This window comes from Bos indicus, chromosome 15 (assembly GCF_029378745.1).
Source record: "Bos indicus isolate NIAB-ARS_2022 breed Sahiwal x Tharparkar chromosome 15, NIAB-ARS_B.indTharparkar_mat_pri_1.0, whole genome shotgun sequence".
In the NCBI taxonomy this organism is placed as follows: domain Eukaryota; kingdom Metazoa; phylum Chordata; class Mammalia; order Artiodactyla; family Bovidae; genus Bos; species Bos indicus.
In genome coordinates, this window is record NC_091774.1 from 35,283,229 (window position 1) to 35,297,937 (window position 14,709).

The 14,709-nt window shown below is 53.2% G+C and overlaps 1 protein-coding gene across 1 annotated transcript in view; it reads right to left on the reverse strand.

Annotated features, from left to right (window-relative positions):
- Positions 1-14,709, reverse strand: part of OTOG (otogelin) — a 90,202-nt gene that overhangs the window by 22,005 nt on the left and 53,488 nt on the right. The window contains exons 33-40 of the mRNA XM_070803223.1: positions 13,326-13,604; positions 11,112-11,229; positions 10,475-10,554; positions 8,187-9,988; positions 7,198-7,366; positions 6,764-6,909; positions 6,084-6,173; positions 4,068-4,251 (exon numbers count right to left, since the gene is read on the reverse strand). Coding sequence (XP_070659324.1) covers positions 4,068-4,251; positions 6,084-6,173; positions 6,764-6,909; positions 7,198-7,366; positions 8,187-9,988; positions 10,475-10,554; positions 11,112-11,229; positions 13,326-13,604 — 2,868 coding nt within the window. The remainder of the gene's footprint in view (positions 1-4,067; positions 4,252-6,083; positions 6,174-6,763; positions 6,910-7,197; positions 7,367-8,186; positions 9,989-10,474; positions 10,555-11,111; positions 11,230-13,325; positions 13,605-14,709) is intronic.

The window sequence follows — 14,709 nt, forward strand, 5'->3', positions numbered from 1 at the left end:
ATCAAAGTACATAGGGATAAAGGGATCCCTGTCTCAAACATTTTCAAATGGTTCAGAAAAAATGCATTTATATAAACAGCATATGCATAGAGAACTGAACAGATAAAATGCATATATACATATATAAATGAATAGTTACATATACACATGTATACACACACACACACACACATACACACACACACAGATACAAGGAGAGAGAACGAAAGAGAAGCAAATGGACAGAATGTGAACACTTGGTAAATCTGGGTAAAAAGTACATGAGAGTTTCTTATACTAGTTTTGCAACTTCTAAGTTTAACGTTATATCAAATTTAAAAGTTACTCCAAAAAATCTGCTTTAATAGAGATTGCTAGCTAATTATAGCACCTGTCTCCTCTTCCTCCTGGAAGGTCCGCTAGCCTACTTCTCCCAGGCTCTCTTGTGGCTATCGAGACCACGTGATGAGTCCCCCACCAATGGAATGTGAGTGAAGGTGATGGGTGCCACTTCCAGGCTGGATGCGTAAAATTTGCCCAATTCTTTGCCCTACTGTGCAGTTGGAAGCTTGCGTTGAAAATGGCAGGGCCACGGGATGGAAGGAATCTCCATTTAGGAATTTACGTGTGCAAGAAATAAACCTCTATTGTGTTAAGGCACTGAGATGGGACTCAAGTTCATCTGACACAGCTTCTAAAGTGAAGTGAAGTGAAAAGTGAAGTCGCTCAGTTGTGTCCGACTCTTAGCCACCCCATGGACTGCAGCCTATCAGGCTCCTCCGTCCATGGGATTTTCCAGGCAAGAGTACTGGAGTGGGGTGCCATTGCCTTCATCTCTCACAATCTAGGCTCCGAACACACGCTTCCACGCCCTTGTCTTCTGTCTGAAACATGTTCTCTTAAGTCCTTCCTTCACACGCCCTTCAGATGCATGGTCCCTGACCTTCCCAATTTTGTGTGACAGGTTCAGTTTGCAGGTCTGTCTTGCTTTCTGAGTACAAAGATTCATTTTCCTTTATAGTCTCACTCTCTCAATATTTCCCCAAGTTGTCTAGCAGGTGCCCAAGACACCAAGTGTTAGTTTGGATAAAATAGAGATAAATTAGCTGACTTCTGCTCTGATACCTCTAGCCACTAATTTCATGAATATAAAGCATAATTTAACACAAAATCCTCAGATTTTTATCAACAGTCCTAATGGTCAGATTTTTGGTGTCTTGGCATTGAGTGATGGAGGGGTGTCAAAAAGGCATCATAGGGAGTAGCTGACCCACCAGAGGTTGACCACAGCACCCTTCACCAGTCATAAACAGTGGAAGGAATGGATTGGAAGAATCAATATAGTGAAAATGAGTATACTACCCAAAGCAATTTATAGATTCAACGCAATCCCTATCAAGCTACCAACAGTATTCTTCACAGAGCTAGAACAAATAATTTCACAATTTGTATGGAAATACAAAAAACCTCGAATAGCCAAAGCGATCTTGAGAAAGAAGAATGGAACTGGAGGAATCAACCTACCTGACTTCAGGCTCTACTACAAAGCCACAGTTATCAAGACAGTATGGTACTGGCACAAAGACAGAAATATTGATCAATGGAATAAAATAGAAAGCCCAGAGATAAATCCACGCACATATGGACACCTTATCTTCGACAAAGGAGGCAAGAATATACAATGGATTAAAGACAATCTCTTTAACAAGTGGTGCTGGGAAATCTGGTCAACCACTTGTAAAAGAATGAAACTGGACCACTTTCTAACACCATACACAAAAATAAACTCAAAATGGATTAAAGATCTAAACGTAAGACCAGAAACTATAAAACTCCTAGAGGAGAACATAGGCAAAACACTCTCCGACATACATCACAGCAGGATCCTCTATGACCCACCTCCCAGAATATTGGAAATAAAAGCAAAAATAAACAAATGGGACCTAATTAACCTTAAAAGCTTCTGCACATCAAAGGAAACTATTAGCAAGGTGAAAAGACAGCCTTCAGAATGGGAGAAAATAATAGCAAATGAAGCAACGGACAAACAACTAATCTCAAAAATATACAAGCAACTCCTACAGCTCAACTCCAGAAAAATAAACGACCCAATCAAAAAATGGGCCAAAGAACTAAATAGACATTTCTCCAAAAAAGACATACAGATGGCTAACAAACACATGAAAAGATGCTCAACATCACTCATTATCAGAGAAATGCAAATCAAAACCACTATGAGGTACCATTTCACACCAGTCAGAATGGCTGCGATCCAAAAGTCTACAAATAATAAATGCTGGAGAGGGTGTGGAGAAAAGGGAACCCTTTTACACTGTTGGTGGGAATGCAAACTAGTACAGCCACTATGGAGAACAGTGTGGAGATTCCTTAAAAAACTGGAAATAGAACTGCCTTATGATCCAGCAACCCCACTGCTGGGCATACACACTGAGGAAACCAGAAGGGAAAGAGACACGTGTACCCCAATGTTCATCGCAGCACTGTTTATAATAGCCAAGACATGGAAGCAACCTAGATGTCCATCAGCAGATGAATGGATAAGAAAGCTGTGGTACATATACACAATGGAGTATTACTCAGCCATTAAAAAGAATACATTTGAATCAGTTCTAATTAGGTGGATGAAACTGGAGCCTATTATACAGAGTGAAGTAAGCCAGAAGGAAAAACATAAATACAGTATACTAACGCATATATATGGAATTTAGAAAGATGGTAACAATAACCCGGTGTACGAGACAGCAAAAGAGACACTGATGTATAGAACAGTCTTATGGACTCTGTGGGAGAGGGAGAGGGTGGGAAGATTTGGGAGAATGGCAATGAAACATGTAAAATATCATGTAGGAAACGAGTTGCCAGTCCAGGTTCGATGCATGATGCTGGATGCTGGGGGCTGGTGCACTGGGACGGCCCAGAGGGATGGTATGGGGAGGGAGGAGGGAGGAGGGTTCGGGATGGGGAGCACATGTATACCTGTGGCGGATTCATTTTGATATTTGGCAAAACTAATACAATTATGTAAAGTTTAAAAAATAAAATAAAATTAGAGAAAAAAAAAAAAAGAAACCTAAAAAAAAAAAACAAAAAAAAAACAGTGGAAGGAAGAAATGGTGAGAAAGGATGGCAGAGGAGGTGCTGATGGCGGTGGAAAGGTGTGTGGTGTGTGCCTGTGTGTGTGTGTGTGTGTGTGTGTGTGTGTGTGTAAGAAGAGATGGTTATATCAGTAGGAATGGAAGCTTCATAGGACACATTTTGCCTGTTTTGCCTACTCCCTAGTGGCTGATACTCGGTACATATGTGGTGCACAAATGAGAGAATGAGCAGGGTGCAGACTGACACGTGTTAGTGCATATGTAGAAGGCATTTTGACAGAGTGTGAATGAATAAAATGGGTGCAGATTTACGGGTGGAGGGCATGCAAGTATGTGTGTTTAAGTATTCCTGTGTCATCCATCATAACCATGGCAGTCTGTCATGGAGTGTCTCATGGGGGTCCTTCTGTATCTGCAAGAAGCAGCAGCTCACGCTCAGACTCCTGTACCCTTTTTTCTTATCAAAATCCATCCAGACTCTTAGGGAAAGCTCTCTGTAATCATGCTATGGTCTGAAGAGCACTAGTTCTGTGTTGTGGCAGCTCTGCTGTGTGATCTTAGGCAAGCCACTGAGCTTCTCTGAGTCCCTTTTCTTCCTTAGTTCAATGGAGATCCTTCAGGGCTATTGTGTGGATAACCTGGAATAAGTGAGATCAGTGTGGAAGTGCTTTGTGAAGTGCCCAGGCATACACAGACAGGGGGGATTATCTGGTATTAGGAGGCTATCAAGGGAAGCTGACAGACCATCTCGGCTGAAGTGACAACTGGCCGAGGCCAGAGCCCTGCACCATCTCCCAGCTGGCAACTTCAGCCCCAGGACACAAGACATTAGGTCTCTGCTCCAGTGGCTCCACTGGTCCCACCTCTGGCACGGCACTCTGTCCCAGCTTTCCCTGTTCCAGGGGAACTGGTGTCTGGGGACAGAGGTGGACCAAGGAGTCATCTCCCTCCCCTAGCTGGGTCCCCTCTCACCACACAGGCCACGGCCCTGGGCCTCGCTGGCTCTGCTGGCCTCCAGGATCATGAGTCCCGAGCTGTGGAGCCACTGGATCTGGATGTGTGACGGCGTCCGGATCACGTACATGTGGCCTGTATCCTCAATTCTGAACCCGTGCCAGCTCACAGGGGGCCACACAGGCTGAGAGTCCACAGACACCTTGCAAGGAGGCGGGTGTTCAACGTGAGTGCAGCTTGTCTGCCTGTTCAATCATCCCTCCACCCATCTATCCAACTAGCAGTTATTAAAAATCTGCTCTGTGACAGGCTCTGTTTCAGGTACATGCAGGCAAGACACAGTCTAAGGCGGCACAGAAAAATTCTGAAATCATTTTTATGAGCGCAAAACAATGAAACAAATGCAAATAGCCAGAGGCAGGCAATTTCTATATACATCCAAATACGCACAAATCCTGAGCCCGTCCGATCACTCTCTTCTTTCCTGATTCTGCTCAGGTCATTTCTTCTGGGACAAGCTCATATGTTTAGCTGCTCAGTCGTGTCTGACTCTTTGTGGTCCCATGGACTGTAGCCCGCCAGGCTCCTCTGTTCATGGGATTTTTTTTCCCAGGCAAGAATACTGGAGTGGGTTGCCATTTCCTCCTCCAGGGAATCTTCTTGACCCAGGGATCAAACCCGCATCTCCTATGTCTCCTTCGTGGCAGGCAGATTCTTTACAAACACTGAGCCATGGGGGAAGTCCTTTTATTCTGGGAGATTTTCCCTAAATCTCCAGCCCCTAGGTTGGGTATTCCTTCTCTGAAGTCTTCCCAGATCTGTGCTGGCCTTTAAGACAGATTTGTTTCTTCATCATGACTTTCAGTGGACTGTGAGCTTCTTAAAGGCAGAAACTGTGTCTAGTCACTCACCTTTGAATCCCCAGCACCTGCCTTGAGGCCTGACATAAATTGGGGGCTCAATGCATGTTTGTTAAATATGCAACACTTTAAACTCAAAGCTACAACCCCTGCTACATACAGACAAGGTTAAATTTGTATGTATTATGGATTCTCAGTTTTACTCTGTAGAAATGGGAGATGAAAAGATTAGGATTTTAAAATATTTATAATGACTTTATACCCTCTCACCCAAGTATCACTGTTTTATTAATCACTTGGCAAATTATCCAGTGCATAAACTACTGTGCTGAACAGAGGGAGTCCCAGCCCAGCAGTCAGAAAACATTAACCTTGGGCAATTCCCTGGCTCTCTCTTATCCCGAGCCTTCTGAGCTGTACAGACAGTGCCGTGGGCTCCACGACCCTGAAGCATGTGGGACAAAACCCAGCAAGTATTATGCTGAAGTCTAAGCAGTGTGTTCATGAGCAGATTCTAGTAAGAGGGCTGCAGGTCTTACCTCAGGAAGAGGTGGGGAGAGCGGGGACTCTGGGACCTGAGAAGGAGTAAGCCCAGCTCACTCTCCCACTGGGAGGAGCAAAGGCAAGGTCCTTGGGGCAGGTGCCCCACACAGAGGGGGGCTGTGGTCAGGCACCGGCCTCCTTGACAAAGGTGGGCTTAATGGGAAGCCGATGCAAGCTTAAATTCACGGCTCCTTGCTTAGACAGTCCCCTTCTTGGAAGAGTCCCCAGTAGTGAGTTCACATGGCCTTCTATTTTTGTAAAAATTGCAAAAGTGAAATATTGGGTTGGCCAAAAAGTTCGTTTGAGTCTTTCCGTCACATCATCTTACAGAAAAACCTGAATGAACTTTTTGGCCAATCCAATATTTTAACCACAATCATTTAAGGCTACTGTCTCTTGCCATTTAGCTTCTTTTCAGTCACAATATTCCTCCTGGCACACTTCCTCCCCTGACATTAGAGTGGTCACAAACATCCTAATGAAAATCACCTCCAAGTATATCTAATTTGCACTACTTTTTTACAGGGTCCCTCCCCACCTTTACCCCAAGTTATGAATAAGCTTCAAAGCCCCTCCTGCCCCTCGCCTGATTGCTGCCCTGACCTGTGGGCCGGCTCCCTGACGCACTCACCTTGCGGTTGAAGCGGTCAATAGTGACCTCGTGGGTCTTGTGAGTCACAGTCAGCATCACCAGACAGAACGGGGGCCAGTTCAGGTGCCCCTACAGAGAGAACCCAGCCCTCATCAACCCGGAGGCCAGTGTTCCTGGTTCCTTCCTCCTGGGAACCAGAGGAAGGAACCAGAGGAAACAGGCCTCTCCCCATTCCCCCAAGCCAGCGCTCCTACAATGTGCTAAGAGCACCCACTGCAGCTGTACAGATGGTGCACAGAATCCCACAGAGTGCTCTGGTTCCACCTGACCTCCTGCAAGCCCCCCAAAAAGCTGTCTCCTTCCACCTGGCTCGTGGGAGCATCCCAGGAGGTGGTTCACTGCAGCCAGCATCCTCGACCACAGACCACATCCTAGGGATGGCATGCCAGCTCCTGGCATTTCAGTACCTTTCGCAGGGGCCTGGGCTGCTAGGATGAGCAGTGAATGGTGCAGGCTCTAGGAAGGGCCAGGAGGTGGCGCTCCACTCACTCCTTCCGCAAGTGCTGGCTCCCTAAGACACCTACCCGGCCCTTGCCTGAGAGGAGCTGTGGGCAGGGGCCTCTGATAACCCTCAACAAAGCCAACTCACTGCTCAATCTCCCCTCCAAACCTAGTCAAGTTCCGAGGTCCCAGCAGGAAGGGAAGCAGGGGATAGTCACCAGGTTGGCACTTTTGCAGTCGAGGACATGGACAGTGACCATTTCTTCCGGTCTCTGGCTGAGGATGTAGATGGCCTCTTTAAACAGGGCCACGTGGCTCCCATCAAAGGTGACAAAGCTCAGATCAGGGAAAATTGAGCACCGGCCTGGGGAGGGGAGAGACGAGAAGAATAAACAGATGCTCCCCCAGGGCCAAGACCACTCAGGACCATTAGGCCTTTTCCAGGGTGATCCAGAGGCCCAGGGGGCTGGCTGGAGGGTCCCACAGAGATCAAAGGTCACAGGGGTAGGAAATCTGCCAGGTCAGAGATCCTTCTGTGGGTTCATGTCAAAGTTACCCCGAGAGCCAAGAGTACACAGGTGAGGGGCAGAGGTCGGGCTAGGGTAAGGGTATGAGGGAGACACGGGAGGTGCCAGCAGACCCCACGACTCACAGGCGCACTCCCAGATGGGGCAGCAGCGGTCGCCGCCCACCCTCACGGCGAGGCCCAGGACCCCACAGCGAGGGGGTGCGGCGCCCTGGGGACAGTGCTGGGACTGGTTCACACGGATCAGCTCGCCCTGCAGGCAAATGTGGCGGACGCAGTCCTGCTCGGCGATCGGCTGGGGCAGAGGGTGGAGGAACAGCTTGAGTGACCCCCTTGGGGCTGCTGCCGCTCACGTCCCCTGTCCTGGCCCACCCCCAGCCGTGAGGGCACAGATCCTTACCCTTGCAGGTTCTGGCGGGTGGGGGACCCTGAGGCACAACGATGAGGAAATGGTGCCTTCACCCTCCCTCCACCCACCCAACACCGGCCCCCACCGAGGGCCTGGGGCTGGGCTGAGCGTGAGACTGGAGTCAGGGACTGAGTGCCGGAGAGTCTACATAACTGCCTGGCCCTGCAGAGAGCTCTAGGCACAGAGGTGTGCGGACCACTAGTTCAGACTCAGAGAAACCCAAAACACGCACGCACACACACTTTATCTCTTTTCCTACAAACACACAGACATATACCATCTTGCAACAACATACATTACATGCACAAGAGCACACACGCAGATAGATGAGTGTTCACATGGAGTCCCGTACATGTAAACACAAACGAGTTCACACAGAGTCCCGTGTGGGTACACAGACATAAACATGCTACGCACACGCCAGCACACCATGCTGTCACACTGGCTGTCCCATCAAGCCATCCAACAGGCCCCTGGACTCCAGGTGGGGTATGTGGGATCTGCTATGGCATCAGGGGCCCAAGGAGCCTGGGGCAGGGGCCAGGACGGTGGCTAAATGTCATTTGAGAGTCTGACAGCTGGCTAAGGAGAAGCTGCAGCCAGGCGTGAGGATGTGAGAGCAGGATTGTGTCCAATCCCCGGGGCACAGGAGGAGGGAAGGCACAGAGAGTCCACAAACCGGGGCAGACCCTGACAAGCCACTCACGACACAGGCGGCAGGCGTTTTGGCCTCAGCAGTGGTTGCCAAGGCCTCGGCTGAACCTGCTGAGACGCTCTGGACTGCGGGGGCCGAGCGCCCGGACTGCTGGGTGGTGGCCTCTCCCTCCGGCTCCGCTGGGGGCTGAGGTCCTGCCGAGGTACCGTGGGCCTCAGCCAGCTGTGGGGGCAGAATGAGTGGGCTCTCTCGGGAGGCCGTCCTGGCCGAGACTTGGCTCAGCGGGTAGGATGTGGGCACCAGGGGCACCGTGCCGGCCCAGGGGCCCTCGGCCCCCATCACCAAGGTAGCAGCAGTGTGGGCCACTGCAGGCATGAGCTCCGTGGGGCGCCCCTGGGCAGAGCCGGATATCCAGGTGGGCAGAGACACCTGCTTGGACAGAATGACCGTCTTCTCCGTGGTGCTCTTTCGTGGGGCAGCAGATACTGTGGAGGCCACCCCTTCAGCCACGGCCACGACCCCAGGAGTTGGCAGTGTGGCTCCCAGAAGCAGGCCTGGAGCCGTGCCTGTTGCCTGAGGGACCGCATGACCGGGCTGATGACCCTGGGCCACGACAGCCAGGGTTAGAGGCGGTGCAGGACTGAGGGTCCCAGCAGGCAGAGTCGTGGCCACGGCGAGAGACGTGGCCTGTTGCTGGAGTGGAGGGGTTAGGGTAGAGCCTTTGGGGCCAGGCGTGGCCACCGGGGCAGACGTCCCCACCTTGGCCAGGGGCAGGCTGGTATCAGGAGGCAGGCCGGAGAGGAGCTGGGCTGGCCGGGTGGACTCCAGAGTGGTGAAGGGTGTGGCCCCCAACGAGTGAGCAACTGTAGACAGACTGGCGGCAGCTGCAGTCCCCGAGGGCTGAGCTGGGGGCCTGGCGGCTGTGGTGGCGTGCTGGGCGGGGCGGGCTGAGGCCATGGGGAGCGGGCTTGGAAGTGGGGCTGCTGGCAGGCCTGTGGGCTGGTCGGGCCCGGGTTGGACCTTCTCTGGGGAAGGCACGGTCTCCACGCTCTCAGTCACCAGGGTATGGGCAGGAATCTGTTCTGCAGCTGTTCTGGCCTCAGCTGGGGGGCTGCTGGGACTGGAAGGGCCCTGGGCCTGTATGGACTGTGGGACCCCTGTCTCAGTCATGACCTTCGTCATTGCAGGTGTCAGAGAAGCCTCGCGGGCTCCTGAGGAAGTGGGGGGCCTGGAGGTCACTGCCGGCGAAACCACAGGCCTGGAGGAAGGACTTGCAGGCAACTCCAGGCTGGGGAAGGGCTGGAGGGGCGTCGTCTTAACGGGCAAGGAGCCAAGGCCTAGGACAGTGACAGCTTTGGTCATGAGGGGGAAGCGAGGAGCGGGGGGTGACAGAGAGGAGACTGTGATGTTGGGGCTCTCGGCCAGGATCACGGTCACCCTGGTCGTCTCCATGGCACCTGACCCCATGCCAGATGTGGGCACGTGCTGTGAAACGGGGAGGGATGAGGGCTCTGGGGCCCCGGAGCTAGCAGGGTGGCCAGCAGTCACTCCTTTGCTGGCCGGGGCCTCTGTGGGGTGCTCGGGGAGGTTAGAGGCTGTGACTCCCAGGAGCTGTTGCTGAGTGGCCTGGGCGGGGCCTGGAGACAGCGCTGGCCCCACCGTGGCTGCCGTGGGCGGGTTCAGGGCTGTGGTGAGTGGGGCAGTCGGTGTGAGCGCTGGCCTGTGGGATGAGGCCCCGGGAGCTTCCTGTGGAAACTGCGGCTCCCTGTCACTGGCAGTGGGCAGCGCTTGACTGGGAGGCAGGGTCTCGTTGCCAAGGGCCTCCCTGGGAACCAAATCCACAGGCTCCACACCTGGGGCGGACGAGAGAAGAGGCTCAGCCAATGGGGCGACTCCTGCGTCCAGGGGTCATCACTGGACAGGGCTGTGACGTGGGGCTCCTGGGCTAGCATCCTCGGTGAGGGGGATAGGCAGCTGCTGACCCACCCAGGGCCTCTGTTACGTGGTGTCAGATGACTCAAGACATCAGCAGGTCCCTGCCCCACACCTCAAACACTGAGTCCAGAGCCCAGTGACCTCACGTCTGAATCTGGCCACATTCTCAGCACAGGACCCCAAGCCAGCCTCTTCCCCACATGGGCCTCATATTTTCTCTCTATAAAAAGCCAGGTAATGGACTGGATGAGTCCCTGCCCGCTCTAGAGGATATCACCTTCCAGAGGCCCCTCTGCTGACTCTGCTTCTCCAGGGACCAGGGGGCTCTGCTGAGCATGACTGGTCAGTGAGACCGGGGGATTTAGAGGACACTGGAGGAGGGGTGAGAAGTCCAGGCCACTCACAGTCCTCCAAGTGGACGCATCTCTGTGTGACTTCATCCAGGACCTTGGGGGTGGCACACGCGGGCACACAGCCCTCCACCCTGAGGACAGAGCAGGGCGCTAGTTAATAGTCTGGAGCACAAGGGCTGGTTATGCACACCTGGTGCCCACACTCACATATGTGTACATTTAGGCACATTTTCATGTTTCTTCTCCACACCTGCAGGACTCAAAAACATTCACACAGACACTTATATGTCCACCGTCTACCAAAACATCAGTGTACACACTCTTATGAACACACACCCAGCTACACCAACACCCATATACTTGCAGCTCATATACAAGCACATACACACAGCTCTGTACATCTGTGCGCCCACAGCCACCCTTTACACCCACATGAACACGCACAGGGCTCAGCTATATGCCCACATGCACAAATCCATATTCACATATGCCCATATCAGTCAGGTTCACCCTGGTTCACATGCATCCCCATACCCAGTAAACAAAACATATATATATGTATAAGTACATGTGAACACACACACGTCAGTACAAGCTCATGCCTAAACTTGCAGATGGCATACAAACCCATTCACACAGATGAATGTCAGACACTGGTGTAAGCACCTTGGCTCCCATGACCCCTCACCTGGGCACATCCCGGCAGCCGGCTGCCCATGGGTCCCGGCAGGTTTGGAAGCAGGGGCTGGCACAGGCATCATAGTGCCACTCACAAGTGGGGTAGGCAGCCCCTGAGGGCTTGGCATCTGGAAAGGCAACCAAACCCAGGGCCCTGAGACTGAGTGACACCAGGCACCAGCTCCTGACCAGGTGCCCGAGCACAGAGGTCATCCCAGCTCAGCCCATGCCCATCCTGCTCCATGGAAGAGATGAATGGACTCATGAAAAAAAAGTGAAGACTGAAATGAAATTTTAAAATAAAATGAAAAGCCAACCTAAGGAGAAACTGTATTCTTGAGAGTTGAGATCAGTGTCTGGGGGATCCTTGGGTTGGGACCCTGGGACCTTGGTTTTGTGGGGGCTGAAGTCTCAGCAGTGGGGCTATGGAGCAGGCAGTTGGGGCTGGACTTTGAGAGGTGGCCAAAGAGGCTGGGACCCCTGACCTTTCCATGAGGCTGCCCTGTCACCTGCCCCTCTGAGGCCCTGGTGGCCAGAATTGCCCCCTCTGACCTTGGTGGCTAATGATAACAACAGCCAACTCTTAACAGCAAGCACAACACTCAACATTTCACAGGTATTTACTCACTCATCCTCATGGGTAGCACTATTTTAAAGATGAAGAAACTAATCACAGAAGATGCTGGGAATATTAGACTTTCCCAGAAGTAATTTCCTTTAAAAAGGCCTTGAGCTAGTGCCTTGACAAATGAAGGATCTTCATGGAAAGTCTGGAGACCATGGAGGGTTTTGAGGTGGTGTGTTAGTCACTCAGTCGTGTCCAACTCTTTGAGACTCCATGGACTGTAGCCCAACAGACTTCTCTGTCCATGGGATTCTTCAGGCAAGAATACTGGAGTGGGTTGCCATTCCCTTCTCCAGGGGATCTTCCTGACCCAGGGATTGAACCCAGGTCTCTTGCACTGCAGGCAGATTCTCCACTGTCTGAGCCACCAAGACCCCAGACCACATTGGCACAAGTGACCAGTCTCTGAAACTGTGGCCTGAGCTGGGAGGTGTGGGCAAGCTCCCCAGCAGGCTGGAGGGAGCAGCCCCATTCTGACTCCTCAGTCTCCAACACTGCTGCTGACTGTAAAGAAGCCTGCTTTTCTAAGATCCTTGAGACCAGAACTGGGAATTTACATCTGAGGAACACCTGCTGTGAGCCAGGCCCAGAGCAAAGCCCAGGAGACAGTCAATCCTCACAACAACCTTCTGAGGCAAATGTCCCAGGGAGAAGAAACAGGGAGAGGGGTTCTGGGGCTCTTCCAAGTGCCAAGGACAGGGGTCAGGATTCAAACCCAAGGCTGTCTGGTTTCATAGCCTGGGCTTTTTTCACTCTGCACTGGTGACTTCCAGCAAGGGACACAGTCCTGGCATCACAGCTGGTGATGAATCCATGCTGGGTGGGGTCCCTGGTGGACTTGACAGGTGACCACTGAGTGTAAGAGTGAGCTGGCCTCGCCCTGGGCTGGGAGGGGCAGGGGATGGTAAAGGAAAGGCTGACTGGGGGCGCTTTTACACACATGTGCGTGTAAATGGATCCATTCATACAGCACTGGTGCCCACACGAGCGCAAACATACACGTCCACATACAAGACAGACAGGCCAGCCCGGGGCAGTGAGGACATTATAATCACTGTCTCCAGGGTGTAGGCAGAGAGCAACTACTTTTGGGGCAGACCCACCTGGCAGGGGTATGGCAAAGCCTTGGAAGCCATTGGTCTCGGCTAGAAAGGGCACGAAGCTGCCCCATCACCACCCAGGGTCCGGGCCTCTCAGCGGGGACACGGGGTCTGCGGGCTCCTCGTCTGTGCCCCAGTGGGCAGTCTTTGAGCTCACAGGGCAGGCATGTGCCCCCATCAGCAGGAAACCTGAGCCAGCAGGCTACACAAGCTGTGGCCAGGATGATCACTTTCCTCCTTGCTTCCACAAAGGCCGCCCTATTTTTAGACCATGTAAATGGCCTGCAGGAGTAGGCAGACCCGGGAGACTGGCTGGGCACCAAGCCGCACTGCCTAAGGCTCCCTGGGCCACCAACATGGAGGCCAGGTCCTCTCCCGTCTCAGGGGTGGCACCGTGTGGCCTCCCTGCAGCAGGAGAGTGAAGGTCTCGTCTCTCAGGGGCAATGGGAAGAGTGAGGTGGGGAGAGGGCAGGGAGAGTGAGGCAGGGTAGACACCTACCCAGAAGGCGGAATAGCGTGCCCCAGCGGAAGGCCTCCGTGTGCTCGTACGGCCGCAGGGCCAGCACTGGGCCCGACACGTAAAGGAAGGCCCCGGGCTCCGCCAGGGACTCCAGGGCCACCAGGCCCGCCCGCCACGTCCCCCGGTGCAGAGAGAAGGAGGCATGGTGGCGGAAGGCATCGTCGGCCTGCCACTTAGCCAGCTCCAGAGACCCGTTGGCTGTGACGTGTAGGAAGAAGTTGGGTCTGTCCGCTGCCTCCAGGGACACCACATCTGGGTCTGCAAAGAGCCATGGGGGTAAAGTCGGCAGAGAGGGATCCAGATGGGCGGGGGCGGGGCAGACACCCAGGCTCCATCTGCAGTCTCAGCGACCCAGGACTGGGCCCTGCTCCTCCAAGCCTGAGCCACCTCCCCTCGGCCCACCCATCTCGGCCTGCTGGCCGCCCCTCTGCACACACCACCTCTGCCTGAGCGGGTGGCGACGGGGGGAGTTACAGTCCCAACTACAGAGCCTTATGCAGGTGACCGAAACACCCCCTCCCTCCCTTTCTTCCCTTCCCGCCTTCCCTTCTTCCTCCCTCTTTCCCTCCCTCCTCCCCCCTCCTGCAAACATGTCTGAGGCCCCTCCATGTGCCAGGTGCTATTCTAGATGCTGAGAAAACAGTGGAGAGCAGGACAGACAGAAACGGCCGTCCCAGAGTTCTGTTCCGTGGGACGTACTGGACGAGCTGGGCTTTGCTGATTTGCCAGGCTTCAGTTTCCGTGGTCCTGCCCCTTACAGAATCCCAGAGGGCCAGAGCTGGGGGACCTGGGGACTTGAGTCCAGCTCATGGAGGGGAAACTGCTCCAGAGCTGGGCCCCTCTGTCCTCTCTCCTGTCTCCACCAGGGCCTATTTCTAGAGAGAGTGCATTGTTGCTGGGTGGATCGCCCCCCCACAAACATGCACGCACACACACACACACACACACACAGGGCCCTGCAGGGTCAGGACCCAAATCCACAAGCAGGTGTCTGGAGTCCCTGCCTGCCACGGCTGGCATGTGGTGGGCAAGTGAATTAACGCCTCCAGGTTGTGAAGGATGAACAACGTGTGAAAGCCCAGCACCCGACCTGGTGCGTCTCCCCCATCACCACCCCTCCCCTCGTGGCCCCAGGAGTTCCTGTTAGACCTCCCTGGGCAGCTGTGAGAAGACATGAGATAACTGGAGGAAGAACTCATTATTAATGTCAACAACAACTGCAACTGAGCAAGGACTTAACTCCGTGCCAGGCGCAATGCTAAGCAAGCAAGCCCTCTGCTCGCTGCTTGTACTAAATTCCAAGAGAGCCCTGTGAGGCAGTGAATTCACTCATTCAGCAGCTAATATTACTGAGGGCCCATCA